At 48.7% G+C, this 18,914-nt stretch overlaps 1 protein-coding gene across 1 annotated transcript in view; it reads right to left on the bottom strand.

Annotated features, from left to right (window-relative positions):
* Positions 1 to 1,147: 1,147 nt before the first annotated feature.
* Positions 1,148 to 18,914, bottom strand: part of LOC141131612 (vomeronasal type-2 receptor 26-like) — a 54,699-nt gene continuing 36,932 nt past the window's right edge. The window contains exon 4 of the mRNA XM_073619130.1: positions 1,148 to 2,052. Coding sequence (XP_073475231.1) covers positions 1,148 to 2,052 — 905 coding nt within the window. The remainder of the gene's footprint in view (positions 2,053 to 18,914) is intronic.

Here is an 18,914-nt window from a genome sequence, read left to right on the forward strand (position 1 = left end):
ATCTGCCTTGTTTACATAGGCAGACTGCTGTTCTGGCTGCCTCAGGAACGATCGTCAGGTTCCGGTGGACATCGGATCCGCCAAACCAGCTGATTGGCTCCCGCTGTGTTCAATCACAGTGGGAGCCAGTCACCGGTGGGGCACGTGTGCACCCCAGACCAGGAAGAACAAAATCATCTACAGAGGCTGTACAAATGTACAGAAGCCGCCCCGCTGCAGTACATTTACATGGGGCGGTCCAGAAACAGTTAAAAATGAATAAAACAACATTTTAAATCAGTTTTTTTTGTGTATTTTTTTTTTACTATAGCAATTTATTCATACTCAAAATATGTTGAAGTCATACCCTATAGCCCCAAAAGGACAGAGCTTAGAAACAGTAATAATAATATATATATATTTTTATTCTTTAGTGCCACAAATGACTATTTATGTCTTATAGGCTGGAAGAAGGCATGGTAGCAGGATATTTAGGTGGTGTTGGCTGCTGGTGCCAATGGTGATGGTAGTGTCTGGCATCAGGACCATGTGATTAAAAACAATGGGACTTCACTTAATTTTTATAATGGTCAACTTCTAAAAGCATTCAGGTGATACTCCAGTGCTCTTTTTTGGAAAAATGCCACCTGCTGTAATAATTAAAAAAAAATAGTGTTGAAGGCTAGGCAGCAGACAATCTATATGGAAAACTGAGCCTGTCAGGTTATTGATCCAACCTGTTGACCCAACAGCCCATGAAATCAATGGTTGTGGGTTTGAGGACCAAAAATCAATGCTTTTCATTTGCTGCCTATTCATCTCTAGATACATAGAATAGAGTGACCAGTGACGGCAAGCCTTGGCACCCCAGATGTTTTGGAACTACATTTCCCACGATGCTCAACTACACTGCAGAGTGCATGAGCATCATGGGAAATGTATTTCCAAAATATCTGGGGTGTCAAGGTTCGCCATCACTGGAATAGACCGATAAAACAGAAATTCAATTGTTGAATAAAATTATAATCCACATCCAAAATATGAATTCTATTTTTTTTTTATTTAAGATGATAAAGGATAAAACTGTGGATGAACAAATAATAAAAGAATGTTTTCAGGTGTATCATGTTATTCATGTGTTATTCAGTATAAGCATTTATTTGCTTTATTAATTTTTTTTCACCAACATAATTTTTCTGGAATTTATCTCAGGTTTAAAAAATAGGATATATATTTTTGGAAAAAATATACAGCCTAATATTCCAGCACTGGAGGCCAGTATGGCGAATACCTCCACAGCCACCATGTATTTCCCTCTGGTGCTCAGATAGGCTGGGATCATGGCAATCCAGACACTGCAGAACACCAGCATGCTGAAGGTGATGTACTTGGCCTCATTAAAACTGTCCGGTAATGTCCTCACCATGAAAGCCAGAACAAAACTCACAGCTGCCAGAAACCCCATATAACCCAACACAGAGTAGAAGCCGATAACTGACCCTTCGTTACACTGAATGAGGATCTTCCCAGGATAGGAGTCCATGTCATACTCTTGGTAGGGAGGAGACACTGACAGCCAAATAACACAGATCACAACTTGGACAGAGGAGCAGACTGAACATACAAAATAAGCCACTCTGACCCCCACCCACTTCCTCCAGGAACTTCCCGGTTTTGTAGCTTTAAATGCAATGCAGACAATGATAGTCTTGGCCAGAACAGAAGAAACTGCGATGGAGAAGAAGATCCCAAATGACATTTGTCTCAGCATGCAGGTTATATCCACAGGACGTCCGAGGAACAAGAAGACACAGAGGAAGCTCAGCAAGATGGAGGTCAGGAGGATGAAGCTCACAGTCCGGTTATTGGCTTTCACAACTGGAGTGTCCCGGTAGTAAATACAAATTAATAATATAATCATTGTTATGGCTGAAAAAAGTAAAGATGATAATGAAAATATTGTAACAATAACATCATTTTTATAGGACAAAAAATAATATACTTTGGGAACACATGTCACTTTTCTCTCATCTGGCCATTCTTCATTGGGACACCTGTAGCAGCTTTCACTGTCTGTTAAATAAGAGAAAAACTGTTGTAAATTAAAATATTTTTGCCAGCGCTAAAATGGTCTGTGTACAGCAGCGTGCGAACAGTGTAGATATACAAACACCAGATAATACAAATAAAGAAAAATGCAGCACTATTATAGGATGGATAAAACACAAATATAAGGCTAGGTTCACATCTATGCTGCTGTGCTTGATGCATTTTCAGGTACGTTTTGCAGTGCAATTTGCATTTTAAACCCTCGTTTCTAAAGCGTTTTTGCATGCAGTTTTACTTTTTTTTTCCTGTATATAGCTGGTTGCTAAGGAGGGGAGCGGGAAGCTGGCCGACACATCCTTAACAACCGATGAGTCATCAGCTGTCAGTAGGATACCCCTCTGACAACTGAATGTAAAAAAAAAAAATTGCCGGAAAAAATAAAAAAAAAATGAAAAAAGAAGAGTGGGGTCCCCCCCACCAGGTCCATATCAGGCCCTTTGGGTCTAGTATGGATTTGGAGGGGACCCTCAACGCCAAAATGTATACCAGACTCTTATCTGAGCATGCATCCCGACAGGTCAGGAAAGGGAGGGGACGATTGAGCGGCCTCTCCCCCTCCTGAACCATACTTGGCCGCATGCCCTCAACATAGGGGGATGGGTGCTTTGGGATGTCACGTGACGTCACAAGGGGTGGCAGACATCGGGCGACAACACAACAGAGGAAGACAGCCTTAGAAGAAGAGCGGCCTTTTTTGTTTTTAGCAGGTAACCGGCAGCAAGGAAGAAGACAGCTCTGGGAGAAGACACCTCTGGAAGAAGACAGCTCAGGGAGAAGACAGCTCGGGGAAAAGACAGCTCGCGGGAGAAGACAGCTCAGGGAGAAATCAGCTCAGATGGAGAAGACAGCTCGGGGGAGAAGACAGCACAAGGAGAAGACAGCTCGGGGGAGAAGACAGCACAAAGAGAAAAGACAGCTCGGGGAGAAGACAACTCAGGGAGAAGACAGATTGGGAAGAAGACAGCTCAGGGGAGAAGACAGCTCCAGGAGAAGACAGCACAAGGAGAAGACAGCTCGGGGTGAAGACAGCTCGGGGTGAAGACAGCTCGGGGAGAAGACAGCACAAAGAGAAAAGACAGCTCGGGGAGAAGACAACTCAGGGAGAAGACAGATTGGGAAGAAGACAGCTCAGGGGAGAAGACAGCTCCAGGAGAAGACAGCACAAGGAGAAGACAACTCGGGGGAGAAACCAGCTCGGGGAGAAAACAGCTTGGGGAGAAGACAGCTTGAGGGAGAAGACAGTTCCAGGAGAAGACAGTTCCAGGAGAAGACAGCACGAGGAGAAGACAGCACGAGGAGAAGACAGCTCGGGGGAGAAGACAGCTCAGGGAGAAGACAGTTCAGAGGGAAGAAAGCTTGGGGGAGAAGACAGCTCAGGGAGAAGACAACTCGGGGAGAAGACAGCTTGAGGAGAAGACAGTTTGAGGAGAAGACAGCACAAGGAGAAGACAGTTCGGGGAGAAAGCAGCTCAGGGAGAAGACAGCTCAGGGGAGAAGACAGCTTGGGGCTTATTTTTTAATAAAGGACTTGTCAAAAACTGGCTCTTGCTTTTTTTTACATTTCACTGCTTTTTGGTGTGAATGGGTAGGGGTACGATATAACCCTACCCATTCATATAGGGGTGGTGGAACCTGGGGGTCCCCTTGTTAAAGGGGGGTTCCAAATTTCTTTAAGCCTCCTGCTCACTGACCCTGACAACCACAGCCCAGGGTTGTCGGGAAGAGGCCCTTGTTCCCATCAACATGGGGGCAGGGTGCTTTGGGGTGGAGGACAGAGCAAAGCAACCAGCCCCCCATGTTGAGGGCATGCAGCCTGCCTCCCTTTCCTGGCCTGCTGGGCTGCATGCTTGGATAAGGGTCTGGTATGTATTTTGGGGGGGGGGGGGCATGCCATTTTTTTCTTAAATCTCCCCCCAAATCCATACTAGACCCCTGGTATGGACATGGGGGTGGGGCCACACCACTTTTTAAAAGTTTTTTACTTTTTGCCGGCAATTTTTTTTACATTCAGCTGTCAACGGGGAACCTCGCTGACAGCTGATGACTCATCAGTTTTTAAGGATGCAGCAGCCGGCTTCCCAGCCCCCTCCTTAGCAACCAGCTATAAACAGTGCTTAAACAGGAAAATACAAACCAGAAAATGCAAAACACATCAAAAATTGCATTACAAACACAACGCTTGCATTTCTGGTGCAATTTCATTGAAGTCTATTAGACCCAAAACGTGGAAAAAAAGTCCCATACCCTTTCCAAAAACGCACCGGCCGCAAAACGCATAGAAGTGAATGTGTACCATAGGAGACTATGTTAAATGGACTCTAGTGCATTTCTGCAAACTGCAAAACGCACTAAGAAACACATAGGTGTGAACCTAGGGTAAGTGAGTATCTGTGTAAAGTTTAAACACCCAATTCAAGATATATATAACAGAAAGTACATAAAATAGACTTAAAAAAATATATATATAAAAAATGTGTATGAACCACAGAAAAAAAATGTATAGAGTGTCTTTATGTGAAACATGAAGTCCGTATAACTCCAAAGTGATCAGCAAATTTCAGGTTAAACACCCTTGGTGTGTTGCCTCCACCAAAAAAATGCTGCCTGATTGTACACAGCAGGAGCCTGTCAGCAAATTCCAACCAATGATTCACATCCGGGACCTGCTGATTAGCTGTGTCCAATCACAGCCCAGAGCCCTGCGTTGACAATCAATGAGAGAGAACGATCTCTCTGATTTTCATCCTTGGGATGAAAAACTTAGATATCAGTTAATAAAAGCAGCAATCTTTACACATATTATACATAGTTAGGCACATATTCATCTCCTTGATCGCCCTAGATTTGAACCCCTTTCCAGCCAGTGTCATTGGTATAGTGACAGTGCATAATATTATCCAGGGCTTTTTTTTTAGAAAACAGGTGCAGGAACTCAACCACGACCTCTCAAAAAAACCCTCCCCCACCCCACACAAACACTCCAAACCGCATCAAATAGTGAGTGTGGTCAGATTTCACTAACAGTGGAAGGGGTGTTCTGACAAAATAGGCAACTCGGCAGAATATCAAACCACGTCACTTCCAGTTTATTTAAAAACATGGTTAATTGTAGATTTCTATGAAGTAATTTCACATGATGAGAAATACATGTTTTGACACAAGAGCGGCAACCGAATGAAGTCCGGTGCGCGGTGTTATGAACGGAGATTGTTACTCCGCTCCAACACTAACCAACAAAATGGGCGCCTCCGAGGCGGCGACAACTTCATCCCCGTTATCCGCTCTGCTGTGAAAACATCCAAATGTTCCTTTAGCTGACTTCTTTCGGTTGCCGCTGTTGTGTCCAAACACGAATTTGTCAAAATCTGCAATTACTGTGGGTTTAAAGAAACCGGAAGTGGTTCTATATTCTGCCGAGTTGCGTATTTTGTCAGGACAGGGGCAATAAATACCCGGAGTGCATTATGTACAGAGTGCAGAGTTTCCAGGGGGGGTGGGGATGTTACACAGAGTGCAGAGTTCAGGTGGTGTGTTTGGGGGTGGGCTATGTACATAGTGTAGAGTCTAGGGGTGCCCTGCATACAGAGTGCAAAGTTCAGGGATGCACTACACACAGAGTGCAAAGCTCAGGGGTGCACTACACAAAGAGTGCAGAGCTCAGCCTTCTTCCACAGCTGTTTATCTATGCATCCCGTATCCTCTTCACTTCCCCCCCTCTTCAACTCTGACCTCTGCATGCAACCCCCATCTTCCACATGTCTTACTTGTGTTGGTGTATTAAGCTGAAGCACCCAGCCGGCTCTAGTACCTCCCTGCACACTGTAGGTGGCTCTGCCTCTCTCACTTGCAGGGGAATCATTCAGTTGGGGTGTTGATATTTGCACCTGCATCTCTCTTGTCCCCATCCTGCACTCAGTGGCAGTCACTCAGGAGTTTAAATCTATGGGAGCTGTTGGGAAACAAGCTTACACTTGTAAACACAGAAGCCGGCTGATAGTGGTGAATATGGAGCAGAGGGCCTGAGCCAGAGGTGGTGGAACTGAGTTCCACCAAGTTCCAGCTGAAAAAAGCCCTGATATTATCACTGTATTAGTGTCACTGATGATGGCAGTGGTAGTCAGCTCTCCCCAGCTTCAGTTAGTGTCAAATTCGCCACCGCACTATCACAGTTCTATTATAAGTCACTGATCACGGCCTTTAGTAGTATAAAAAAAGTTCAGTATATACTATATTGTCAAAAGTATTGGGACAACTGCCTTTACACGCACATGAACTTTAAAGGTATGCCTATCTTAGTCCGTTGGGTTCAATATTAAGTTGGCCCACCCTTTGCATCTATAACAGCTTCAACTCTTGTGGGAAGGTTGTCCACAAGGTTTAGGAGTGTGTCTATGGGAATGTTTGATCATTCTTCCAGAAGCACATTTGTGAAGTCAGGCTGCTCTAATTCATCACAAAGATGTTCTATCGCATTGAGGTCAGGACTCTGTGCAGGCCAGTTCCTCCACCCCAAACTTGCTCATCCATGTCTTTATGGACCTTGCTTTGTGGAAGCTAAACAGTGGGGACCTTGAGTGGAAAGTGTGAACAAATTTTGCTTTTTGACTGCTGGTGATTGCTGGGTTGCATTTTTAGGTTCTTTTTGGGGCTTTTCCTTGTAGCTTTTTAACACCTTTTTCTGTCACTTTTTAAAACAGCTTTTTTTTCTTTGCTTCCTTCAGCCTACTAAGGGGAGTGGTTAATTGGTCACGGGTGCTTGAGGCCTATATAACCTTCTGTGGAACTCATTGTGAGCCTGCTCATCTTTGAGCTTGCTGGAACTTGGACCAAGTGAAACTGGACTAAGTGGTGAGTTAAAAAAAAAACAGAGTTAGTGGAACTGGACTAAGTGGTGAGCTAAAAAACCAGAGTTGAAAACAAGAGGTTGTAACAGGGGTCAAGTACCTGTGTAGGGTGAGTGTGTACCTGTGTATAGTGTGACCCGGAGGAAATCTAGACGGAGGGTCGGCATGACTATGGGAGGAACAGGTCGGCAAGGGTTAAGTTTTTACTGAGTTAGTTTTGTAAGAAAAGGGGTAGCTTACCTTATTGGAGGATCTGGTCAGGTGTTTGGGGTGGAGCAGGAAAAGGGGCTTGGGTAGTTGCACAGGCTGTTGGGAAATCATTCCAGAATATTCCTTGTTGGTAGAAGTTCTGTCAGCCCCTGCGGAGAGAAATACAGGCAAGATGAGCGATTTGGAGGCCTTGTGGAACCAGGTCAGGGCTGCAGCCTCTACACGGGGTCCTCAGTGGCTCCAGCAACAGTTATTAGGCATGTTAGGGGGGTCAGGGGTTGATCCATCTCCTCCTGGATCTCCCCCTTCATCTAAGCGCGCTAGGAGGGTTTGCCCTCCTGAGCGTTTAAGCCCTTCACATACCCCCCGGGTCCGGCGGCCGCATGGGAGCTCCACACGGAACCCTTCAGTGTCCTCTGCTGGGCCTTCAGCTTCTGGCTCCAGCGGAGGGCCTGGGAGGAATCCCCAGCATCGGCGGGACCTGCGGGAGGGTGGGACGCTGCGCTCTCTTCCCCCCTCCTCCCCCTCTGCAGTGACACAGGACGATGTGGCCGGCTCTCCTGCTGATGTGCCTAGCAGGAGGCCGGCTCGGCGTGGGACACAGTCGGATGCAGGGAGGGGCGGGAGCCCTGTCCCTTCTGGAGTGGTGGGCAGAGCGGACCGTGTGTGCCAGGAGGTCCGGTACCTGCGATCGTCGGCGGCGTCATCTGAGTGCTCAGCTCCCTCTCCTGTGGCTGGAGCGTTGGCTCGGCGTGGGAAGGCAGTTGAAACAGGCAGCAGAAGGCAGTTGGCGCCCTCTGCTGCTTCTTCACAGACATTACAGTCATCTTCAAGCAGTGATAGAGTGACAGCTGCACGGGGGAGTGGCCAAGCTCAATTAAAGGGCCGGCGACCCCCTTCCACGGTTGGGGGTGCACGTGAACCTCGCAGCTGTCAGATGGAGGCGGATGAAGATGCTGGTACGCCGAGGCGTGCGGAGCCGGAAGAATCGAGGGGAAGGACGCCTGTGGCACAGTCCGTGCGTGAGTCGTCAGCAGAATCCGGCGAGGTGTCCAGCGATGACGTCGATGGGCGATCACCGACCGTGCGCCCTACTGTGCAGAGTCAGCTGGGATCCGGATGTGCGGCTGCTCGGGATTCGGTGGGCAGGCAGCCTGGTGAGTCCAATTTTATTTCTGCTACTTCTGTAGAGCAAGGTGTTGGGTTCACGGCGGGTGGACAGGGGGGGTCACGGGGCAGGGAGCAAGCGGGTCAGATAGGTAGGGAACCTGGTGTGGCGGGTTTGGCGGAATTTTTTGCGGGTTTTTGGGAATTGTTGGACCGTTGCGCTCCGCCTGGGCCTTCTGGACCAGTAGCGGGGCCAACGGGGGCGTGGGTCCCTGCCGTGACCGCGTCGGATGGTTTGGGCCGCGATGCCCACGTTGTGCGTAGTTCTACGCTGCCGCCGGCGGTGAGCACGGCATCCCAGCGGGAAGGACAAACGGATACAGAGATCCCAATATCCTCGGCGGTAGTTGAGTCTGCTTCTCAGACGGTGAGGGCGGAGTCGCGTAAGGCTAAGGAGTCGGGGGACGATGGGGTTCGTTTGGGTGATAGAGCGCATGGTGAGGTTTACGTATGCTTTGAGGGTCCGTTAGGGGTGCATCTTAAGCCCGAAGTTAGGGAGAGGATTTGGCGGGGGGAATATGTGGAGATATTCTCCCTCTTGCCGCTAGAGAAGTTTAATATAGATAAAGGTAAAGCGGATGAGAGTAAAAAGGAGGAGGAAGAGAGGCGACGTTGGCGGCTTATCCCTAGGACTTTTTCTAACTGGCTGCAAGCCTTTGCGATATTGGCCAGCGTCATAGGTGAAAAGGAGCCGGAGAATTGTTCTCCGCTTTTTTGCTATTTAGACGCTATTGGGGAGGCTTATAGGGTATATGGCGGACTGGCATGGCTTCGCTATGATGAACAGTTTCGCCAGCGAAAAGCTGTCAGGCCTCAGCTAAGATGGGACCATAAGGATATTGGGCTTTGGATGAAGCTCATGGTGCAGGCTCGGGCTTCGGCCCAGCCCTTTCCAGGGGTGGGCGGCGGTTCAGGCGCTGGGCAGCCGGCCTCACAACGAAAAAACTACTGTTGGCAGTTCAACGAAGGAGCGTGCCGCTTTGGCGCGACCTGTCGGTTCCGTCACGAGTGCTCCGGATACGGAGGCTCTCACGGTTTTGCCAAATGCTTCAAGAAGGGGAAGCTGCAATCTAGTGAGTCCGCTTCGAAAAGGGAGGACGCCGGTAAATCTGTCCGAGATGCTGCCGTACCTAAGTAGGTATCCCAGAAGGGAGGCGGTAGTTTTTCTTGCTGAGGGCTTTGCCTATGGTTTTCGCATTCCTTGTTCGCTACCCTTGTCCGGGGACTCTGTGCCCAAGAATCTGAAATCTACTTCTCAGTTTCCTCAGGTGGTGACGGATAAGTTAGCTAAGGAGGTGGAGTTGGGTAGAATGGCTGGCCCATTCGATCACCCACCCATACCTGTGTTGCATGTGTCTCCTTTGGGGGTGGTGCCTAAAAAGGAACCACATAAATTTCGGCTGATACATCACTTGTCGTATCCTAAGGGATCTTCGGTGAATGATGCGATTGAGCCTGATTTAACGTCGGTGTCCTTTACGTCGTTTCATACGGCCGTCAGTTGGGTTCAGAGATATGGCCAGGGGGCATTATTGGCAAAGACGGACATTGAGTCCGCTTTTCGTTTATTGCCGGTTCACCCGGATAGCCAGCCGTTGCTGGGTTGTTTTTGGGATGGGCAGTTTTTTGTTGACCGTTGTCTTCCCATGGGTTGTTCTATTTCTTGTTCTTATTTTGAGACGTTTAGTACTTTTGTCGAATGGGTGGTTCGGGAAGAGTCACAAGTGCGCTCGGTTCTGCACTACCTTGATGATTTTCTTTGTATTGGCCCTCCGAAATCCACGGTTTGTTCGGTCTTGTTACGAACATTGGAAGGCGTGGCGCGGCGTTTCGGGATTCCGCTTGCACCGGAAAAGACAGAAGGGCCTTCGACGGAGATGTAATTCTTGGGTATCATCATTGATACACAGGCAATGGAGTGTCGCTTGCCGACGGCTAAACTGGAGGACTTGCGATTGTTGGTGAGGGCGGCCTTACAGGCGAAGAAAGTTAGGCTGAAGCAATTACAGTCTTTGCTGGGGAAGCTTAATTTCGCCTGCCGCATCATGCCGATGGGGCGCATCTTTTGCTGTCGCCTGAGTGCCACTACTTCTGGGGTACGAATGCCACATCATTTTATTCGGCTTTCGGCCGAACACAAGGCGGATCTGCGGGTATGGGAGGAGTTTCTGGCCACCTATAAAGGGAGGTCCTTGTTGATGGCCCCGGTGGTGTCGGCCTTTGATTTCGATTTGTATACGGATGCGGCTGGCAGTTTGGGTTTTGGGGCGTACTGTCAAGGGGCATGGTGCGCGGAGGCGTGGCCAGAGGAATGGCGTGTCGTGGGCTTCTTGAGTAATCTGGTGTTATTGGAGCTTTTCCCGATTGTGGTGGCAGTGGACATTTGGGGGTCTCGCTTTCAAAATCGGCGAGTTTGTTTTCACTGTGATAACATGGGGGTGGTGGCAGTTGTGTCTAGTCTGTCGACTTCGTCTCCGCCCGTAGTGCGTTTATTACGTTTTTTGGTCCTTCGTTGTTTGAGTTTGAATTGTTTTGTAAAAGCTGTACATGTACCGGGTGTGGAGAATTCCATTGCTGATGCCTTGTCTCGTTTTCAGTGGGACAGGTTCCGGAAGCTGGCGCCGGCGGCGGAGCAGAGGTCGGTTCCTTGTCCTACGCATCTGTGGAGACTGGCATTGGAATAGCTGGTGGCTTGGTACAGCGTTCGGTGAGTGCGGGAACATGGGCGGCTTACTCTTCGGTTTGGCGTGAATGGGACGGACTGGTAAGTTCCGTGGGGGGTTGTGTTTCGGACCAGGACAGGCTTTCACTGTTGTTGTAGGTGATTGGGTCGCAGTTTTCCAAGGGAGAGTTGGTATCGAAAATGAACCGGAGATTGGATGCGTTGGCTTTTCTTCATAAGCTACAAGGCCTGTGGGATATTACAAAGGACTTTATGGTGCGTCAGGCCATGAAGGGTTTCCGGCGCGGACGCGTGGTAAAAGATACCAGGCGCCCTGTGTCTTTTGGGCTGCTACAGGATATGGTAGGAATCTTGCCCAAGGTTTGTTCCTCGCCTTATGAGGTTCAACTGTTTACGGCAGCTTTTTCTTTGGCTTTCTTTGGAGCCTTGAGGATTGGGGAGTTGGTGAGCAAAAATAAACGCGGTGCAGGGGGTTTGATGTTTTCGGACGTGCAGATCAATGCGGATAGCATTCAGCTCCTTATCAGTAGATCTAAAACTGATCAATTGGGCAAAGGGGTTTATGTGACGTTATTTAAGGTGCTTCCGGAGGCAGTGTGTCCGGTACTTTCTGTTCAGCGCTTCGCTCAGGTTCGGAAGGGCGTGCAAGGGCCTTTTTTACAGCACGAGGATGGTTCATCCTTGTCACGTTTCCAGTTTGTGGCAATTTTTAAGCGCTGTTTGTTGACGGTTGGAATGCCAGCCTCTCAATTCAATACTCATTCTTTTAGGGTAGGGGCAGCTACGGAGGCAGCTCGTTGGGGTTTGAGTCCACAGATGGTTATGCGCATAGGGAGGTGGGAATCTGATCGTTTTAAAATTTATGTACGTCTGAACATGCTATAATGTTTTTCATGATGTTGTTGATCTGTTGTAGTTATGTTTTGGGCTATATGTTTTCTTTGGTTGTCTGTTACAGGTTTTCCTCAAGGCCTGGTGTGGATTCTGGGCGACTCTTATGTCTTCTGGGGGGCGATCAGAGCGGATGCGCGGCCCGAAGGGAGACAGCTTGGAGTTCCCCGGAGTGAAGCAGTATTCAAATGGTTGGGAGTTAGAGGCATGATGTGGGGATGGGTTCTTCCGGAATTCCACTATTATTCTAGAGTGGACAGGCCTCCTGATGTTTTGGTGCTCTCCGTGGGAGGGAATGATATGGGGGTCCGGGTAGCTAGGGACATTGTTCGGGATGTAAAATTTGACATTCTGCGACTGATGCGTGACTTCCCTGGAGTTGTCGTAGTGTGGTCAGACATAGTGGCACGACACACTTGGCGACATGCGCGTTCTGTTGAACGCTTGAACAAAGCCCGGATAAAGGCCAACAGGGAGATAGGGCGTTTTGTGTCTTGCCTTGGGGGTGTGGTGGTTCGCCATGGGGATCTGGACGACCTATCTATTAGGTATTGGAGGGATGACGGCGTACATCTAAATGCGGTTGGAACTGATTTTTGGTTTTTAGGATTGCAGGAAGGGGTTCAGAGGGCTCTGCAGGTGTGGAGGGACTCGCTTTAGTGAGGTGTCACACAAGCTCGCATGGCGGGTCAGGGGGTCTTTGGGGGGTCAAGAATTAAAACAGTTTATTAAATTTTGGGGGGACCCATGCAGGGTATGGGATCCCACCTTGGTTGGTTGTTGGTGGTTCTCCCAGGACTTAGGTCCCATGGGAAAGAGAAATTGGAAAGTCGCAATGTCCTCGAGCCGGCTGGGGCACAGCTGAGGTCACAGTTGTTATTGATAAAAATGGGACCCCAAAGACCCCCTCCTGGTGTTAAAATTTGTTCTGTTTATGGTTATATATATATTTTGTTAATAAAGGGCTGTTGTGGCCATTAAAAACCCATGTCACGCAGCGTTGTGTGGTTATTATAGGTTTAAGATAAGTATAAGACCGCAGTTGACGAATCCTATAGTCATGTAAGTACATGAGTGCTGCGAGTGCATGTAGGCTGTATTGAGTATTAGTGTCATGTAGTACCTGTGTATTGTGCGTACCTGAGTGTTGTCTAAGTAGTGTGTGTGGATCGTTAGTACTTGTGTATTGTGTGTGTACGTTGGTCTGCGAGTGCATGTTGGTCAGCAGGTGCACGTTGGTCAGCTGGTGCGCGTTGGTCAGCGGGTGCACGTTGGTCAGCGGGTGCACGTTGGTCTGCGAGTACCTGTGTATTGTCTTGTTGAGTACCTGTGTATTGTCTTATTGAGTATTAGTGTCAGGAAGCTAGTTGTTAGGTAATTTAGACAGGGTTGCGACTCTGTACATCTTGCGGCATGTATGCGTTCCTTGATCATCCAATAGAGGGCGAATACTGCTGTACAAAATGTAAGCACATTGTTTCCCTGGAAGCCCAGGTTCTGAATCTGGGGAAGCAACTGACAGCACTGAGAAGTCCCTCAATACTAAAGGAGAGCCAGGAACATACAAGACAGGTAGGAGCCAGCACAGAGGCGGGTGGAGACAAAGCGGTGCAGGCACTATGAAAGAGTACATAGGTGACAGTCAGGAAAGGTAGAGGGGGAAGTGCCAGGGAGGCTGATCCAGGGCTGAAGCATCCCAATAAGTGTGCTCCATTGAGTGAAATTGGTGAAACCAGTCAGGGACCACCACTACTGGAGCTGAGGGATTCCCCTAGATGCCTGGGGAAGAACCCCTCCAGTGAGAGTGGGGGGAAGCAAAGGGAAAGGAAAGACAGATTCTGGTGGTAGGGAACTCAATTTTTAGAAGGACAGAGAGGGCAATCTGTAACAAAGACCTGAAGCGCCGATGTATGTTGTCTACTGGGCGCTGGGGAAGACCCGGCTGTCATGGTGCATGTTGGCACCAATGACAAAGTCAGAGGCAGATGGAGTGTCCTAAAGAATGATTTTAGGGACTTGGGAGCTAAATTCAGGAAAAGGACCTCCAAGGTAGTATTCTCAGGAATACTAATGCCCTGTACACATGATAGGATTTTCGGATGGAAAATGTGTGATAGGACCTTGTTGTCGGAAATACCGACTGTGTGTAGGCTCCATCACACATTTTCCATAGGAATTTCCGACACACAAAGTTTGAGAGCTTGCTATAAAATTTGTTGTCGGATATTCCGATCGTGTGCACACAATTCCGACGCACAAAGTGCCACGCATGCTCGGAATCAAGCAGAAGAGCAGCACTGGCTATTGAATTTCATTTTTCTCGGCTCGTCATACGTGTTGTACGTCACCGCGTTCTTGACGTTCGGAATTTCCGACCAACTTTGTGTGACCGTGTGTATGTAAGACAAGTTTGAGCCAACATCCGTCGGAAAAAAAATGATGGATTTTGTTGTCCGAATTTCCAATCAATGTCCGACCATGTGTACATGGCATAACGGTACATCGAGCCACACCAGAAAGGCAGATGGAGATTAGGGAAGTAAACAAGTGGCTGAAGAGCTGGTGTAGTAAGGAGGGGTTTGGGTTCCTGGAGGACTGGGCCGACTTCTCAGTCGATCACCAGTAATATAGAAGGGACGGACTGCACCTAAATGAGGAGGGTGCAGATCAGCTGTGAGTAAAGATGGCCAAAAAGTTAGAGGGGTTTTTAAACTAGGCGATGGCGGGGGGGTCCAGAGGTAGAGATAGTCAGCTTGTAACATATTCCAGAGGGCAGTATTGGGAGCATTAGTGGTAGGTTGACTAAAGCGCATAAACCCAAGGTAAGTATAGTAACAAGTCCTAGTTGCAACCTCAGAACACCCAATAAGAGGATAGTATGTGACTGGTCTAAACTACGTGGCATGTTCACCAATGCCAGGAGCCTGGCGGACAAGATGGGTGAACTAGAGCTACTGTTGTACAAGGAGGATTTGGATTTTGTGGGAATTTCAGAGACCTGGTTCAAGAAGCTCTCATGATTGGCTGGCAACCATTCAAGGGTATACCCTTTATCGCAAGGATAAAAAAGGTGGAGGGGTATGCCTATATATCAAGAATAGGGATGAGCCGAACACCCCCCGGTTCGGTTCGCACCAGAACCTGCCAACGGACCGAAAGTTCGCACGAATGTTAGAACCCCATTGACGTCTATGGGACTCGAACGTTCGAAATCAAAAGTGCTCATTTTAAAAACTAATTTGCATGGTATTGTCCTAAAAAGGGTTTGGGGACCCGGGTCCTACCCCAGGGGACATGTATCAATGCAAAAAAAACTTTTAAAAACGGCCGTTTTTTCGGGAGCAGTGATTTTAATGATGCTTAAAGTAAAAAAAAAAAAAGTGAAATATTCCTTTAAATATCGTACCTGAGGGGTGTCTATAGTATGCCTGTAAAGTGACGCGTGTTTCCCGTGTTTAGAACAGTCCCTGCACCAAATGTCATTTTTAAAGGAAAAAATCTCATTTAAAACTGCTTGCGGGTTTAATGTAATGTCGGGTCCTGGCAATATGGATGAAAATCAGTGAGACAAACGGCATGGGTACCCCCCAGTCCATTACCAGGCCCTTTGGGTCTTGTATGGATATTAAGGGGAACCCCACACCCAAATTAAAATAAGGAAAGGTGTGGGGCCACCAGGCCCTATATACTCTGAACAGCAGTATACAGGCGGTGCAAACAAGACAGGGACTGTAGGTTTGTTGTTAAGTAGAATCTCTTTGTAATTTTGAACGGGTACATTTTTAACGTGTTTAGCTCCAGCCAAAAAATCTTTTTTAAGCTCTTTGGAAAACATAGGGAAGGGTTATCACCCCTGTGACATTTGTTTTGCTGTCTTCCTCCTCTTCAGAAGATTTCACCTCACTTTTTGTCCCAATGGATTGGAAAGCATCAGTGGAAAGGAGAAATGTTTTTCCCATATTAACTCTTACAGGAGAGAATTTCCCTTCCTAGGGGTAGATTTCATCTCACTTCCTGTTGTCTCCTTCCGTTTGCAAGTAGGAGTCGTTTGTAAGTTAGTTGTTTGAAAGTAGGGTCCTGCCCTATATACTCAGCAGAAATTTGGGCCTTAGGTGTTGCTGTGGCCACAACACTGTAAGCCCTCACAGGGCCCTGCTGTGAAATATTAGATCAAGAATTGTAATTACATGCCCCTGTTGAACAGGAGCTGAAAAATTAGGCCTTATGCCGCGTACACACGGTCGGACTTTACGGCGGACTTTGCCCGGCGGATTTTTTGACGTACTTTCCGACGGACTTTGTGAATGAACGGACTTGCCTACACACAATCCACCAAAGTCCGTCGAATTCGTACGTGATGACGTACGACCGGACTAAAACAAGGAAGTTCATAGCCAGTAGCCAATAGCTGCCCTAGCGTGCCTTTTTGTCCGTCGAACTAGCATACAGACGAGCGGACTTTTCGACCGGACTCGATTTCAACGGATAAATTTTAAACAAGTTTAAAATCTAAGTCCGTCCAACTTTTGAGAAAACAAAGTCCGCTGGAGCCCACACACATCGAATTGTCCGACGAAATCCAGTCCGCCGGGCAAAGTCCGCCGTAAAGTCCGCTCGTGTGTACGCGGCATCAGGCACTGGTGCTGGTGCCACAACACTGCAACCCCTCACAGACACTCTAGTTGGAACGCAGGAACGAGCCCTGCTGCAAAGTATTGCATCAAAAATTGTAATTACACGCCCCTGTTAAACAAGGGCTGAAAAATTGGGCCTTAGGCACTGGTACTGGTGCCACAACACTGCAACCCCTCACAGACACTCTAGTTGGAACGCGGGAACGAGCCCTGCTGCAAAGTATTGCATCAAAAATTGTAATTACACGCCCCTGTTAAACAGGGGCAGAAAAAATGGGCCTTAGGCACTGGTGCTGGTGCCACAACACTGCAACCCCTCACAGACACTCTAGTTGGAACGTAGGAACGAGCCCTGCTGCAAAGTATTGCATCAAAAATTGTAATTACACGCCCCTGTTAAACAGGGGCAGAAAAAATGGGCCTTAGGCACTGGTGCTGGTGCCACAACACTGCAACCCCTCACAGACACTCTAGTTGGAACGCAGGAACGAGCCCTGCTGCAAAGTATTGCATCAAAAATTGTAATTACACGCCCCTGTTAAACAGGGGCTGAAAAATTGTGCCTTAGGCACTGGTGGTGGCGCCCAGAACCAAAAATGTTCTTACAAGCTATCAGCGTGATGATTGAGGAGGAAGAGGATAATTACTCAGGGATAGTCACTCAGCATCAGCATAGGCAGTCTTTGAAGGGATCTGAGATTTCAAAAAAAATTATTCGGTTACATCAGCATCAGGTGCTTGGTAGCAGGTGGTGATTCAAGACTGATTCATTTTTATGAAGGTCAGTCGATCGACCGAGTCAGTGGACAGACGCACCCTGTGATCGGTTACCACGCCTCCAGCAGCACTGAATGTGCGTTCCGAAAGAACGCTGGATGCAGGACAGGCCAGTAGCTCAATTGCATACTGTGCAAGCTCTGGCCAGTGATCCATCCTCAAGACCCAGTAACCCAGAGGATTTTCGGTGGGAAAGGTGTCCAAGTCTGATCTTGCCCCTAGGTATTCCTGCACCATGTAAAACAGACGCTGGCGATGGTTGCTGGAACCGATCATACCTTGGGGCTGCGGACCAAAAAATTGTCTGAACGCATCGGTCAGACGGCCACCTTCTCCACCGCTCCTTCTTTGACTGACCGAAGCCTCAGCAACACGTTGTCCAGAAACAGGAGTTTGTAACCTCCCAGTCTCTGGGAACGCGTTGCACAGACCTTTCTGCAAGGCCTCCCGAAGATGTTTCATCCTCTGTTCCCTCTGCGATGGCAAGATAAGGTCCGCAACCTTACCCTTGTAACGTGGATCAAGGAGGGTTGCCAGCCAGTATTGGTCCTTCTCCTTGATACCACGAATATGAGGATCCTTTGCAGGATCAGGGAGGCCATGCAGCGTAGGTTTGCTAAGGCATTCGGTCCGGAGTCCTCTGGGTCACTAAGAACGACATGGTCCGCAGCCACCTCCTCCCAGCCACGTACAAGTCCATGTGTTTCTTGGGACTGATCCCTTAAAGACTGCTGCTGATGCTGAGTGCCAGGCTCCACCTCCATACTGACACAATCTTCCTCCTCCTCCTCCTCGTCCTCTTCCTGTGTGATCGGCGGGCACGCAGGAACACTGTCTGGATAAAGGGGGCCTTGAGAGCTAATGAAGTCCTCCTCTTCCTGCCTCTGTTCTGCCTCAAGTGCCCTGTCCATTATTCCACGCAGCGTGTGCTCCAACAGGTGGACAAGGGGGACAGTGTCACTGATGCATGCACTGTCACTGCTCACCATCCTCGTGGCCTCCTCAAATGGTGACAGGACAGTGCATGCATCCCTGATCATGGCCCACTGGCGTGGGGAAAAAAAAACAAGCTCCCCTGACCCTGTCCTGGTGCCATAGTCACACAGGTACTCATTGATGGCCCTCTGCTGCGTGTGCAGCCGCTGCAGCATGGCCAACGTTGAGTTCCACCTGGTGGGCATGTCACAGATTAGGCGGTTCTTGGGCAGGTTAAACTCCTTTTGGAGGTCCGTCAGCCGAGCACTGGCATTATATGACCGGCGGAAATGCACACAGACTTTCCTGGCCTGCCTCAGGACATCCTGTAAGCCCGGGTACCTGCCCAAGAACCGCTGCACCACCAAGTTAAGGACGTGAGCCAAACAGGGCACATGGGTCATTTGTCCCTGTCGGAGGGCAGAGAGGAGGTTGGTGCCATTGTCGCAAACCACCATTCCTGCCTTAAGTTGGCGTGGCGTCAACCACCCCTGCAGAGCTGACAGAACCTCTGCCCCAGTGTGGCTCCTGTCCCCCAAGCACACCAGCTCAAGCACCGCATGGCATCTTTTGGCCTGCGTACTTGCGTAGCCCCTTGAACGACTACGGAGCACCGCTGGTTCCGAGGAAGAGGCCATGGAGGAA

This window comes from Aquarana catesbeiana, linkage group LG01, assembly GCF_042186555.1.
Source record: "Aquarana catesbeiana isolate 2022-GZ linkage group LG01, ASM4218655v1, whole genome shotgun sequence".
Classification (NCBI taxonomy): Eukaryota; Metazoa; Chordata; class Amphibia; order Anura; family Ranidae; genus Aquarana; species Aquarana catesbeiana.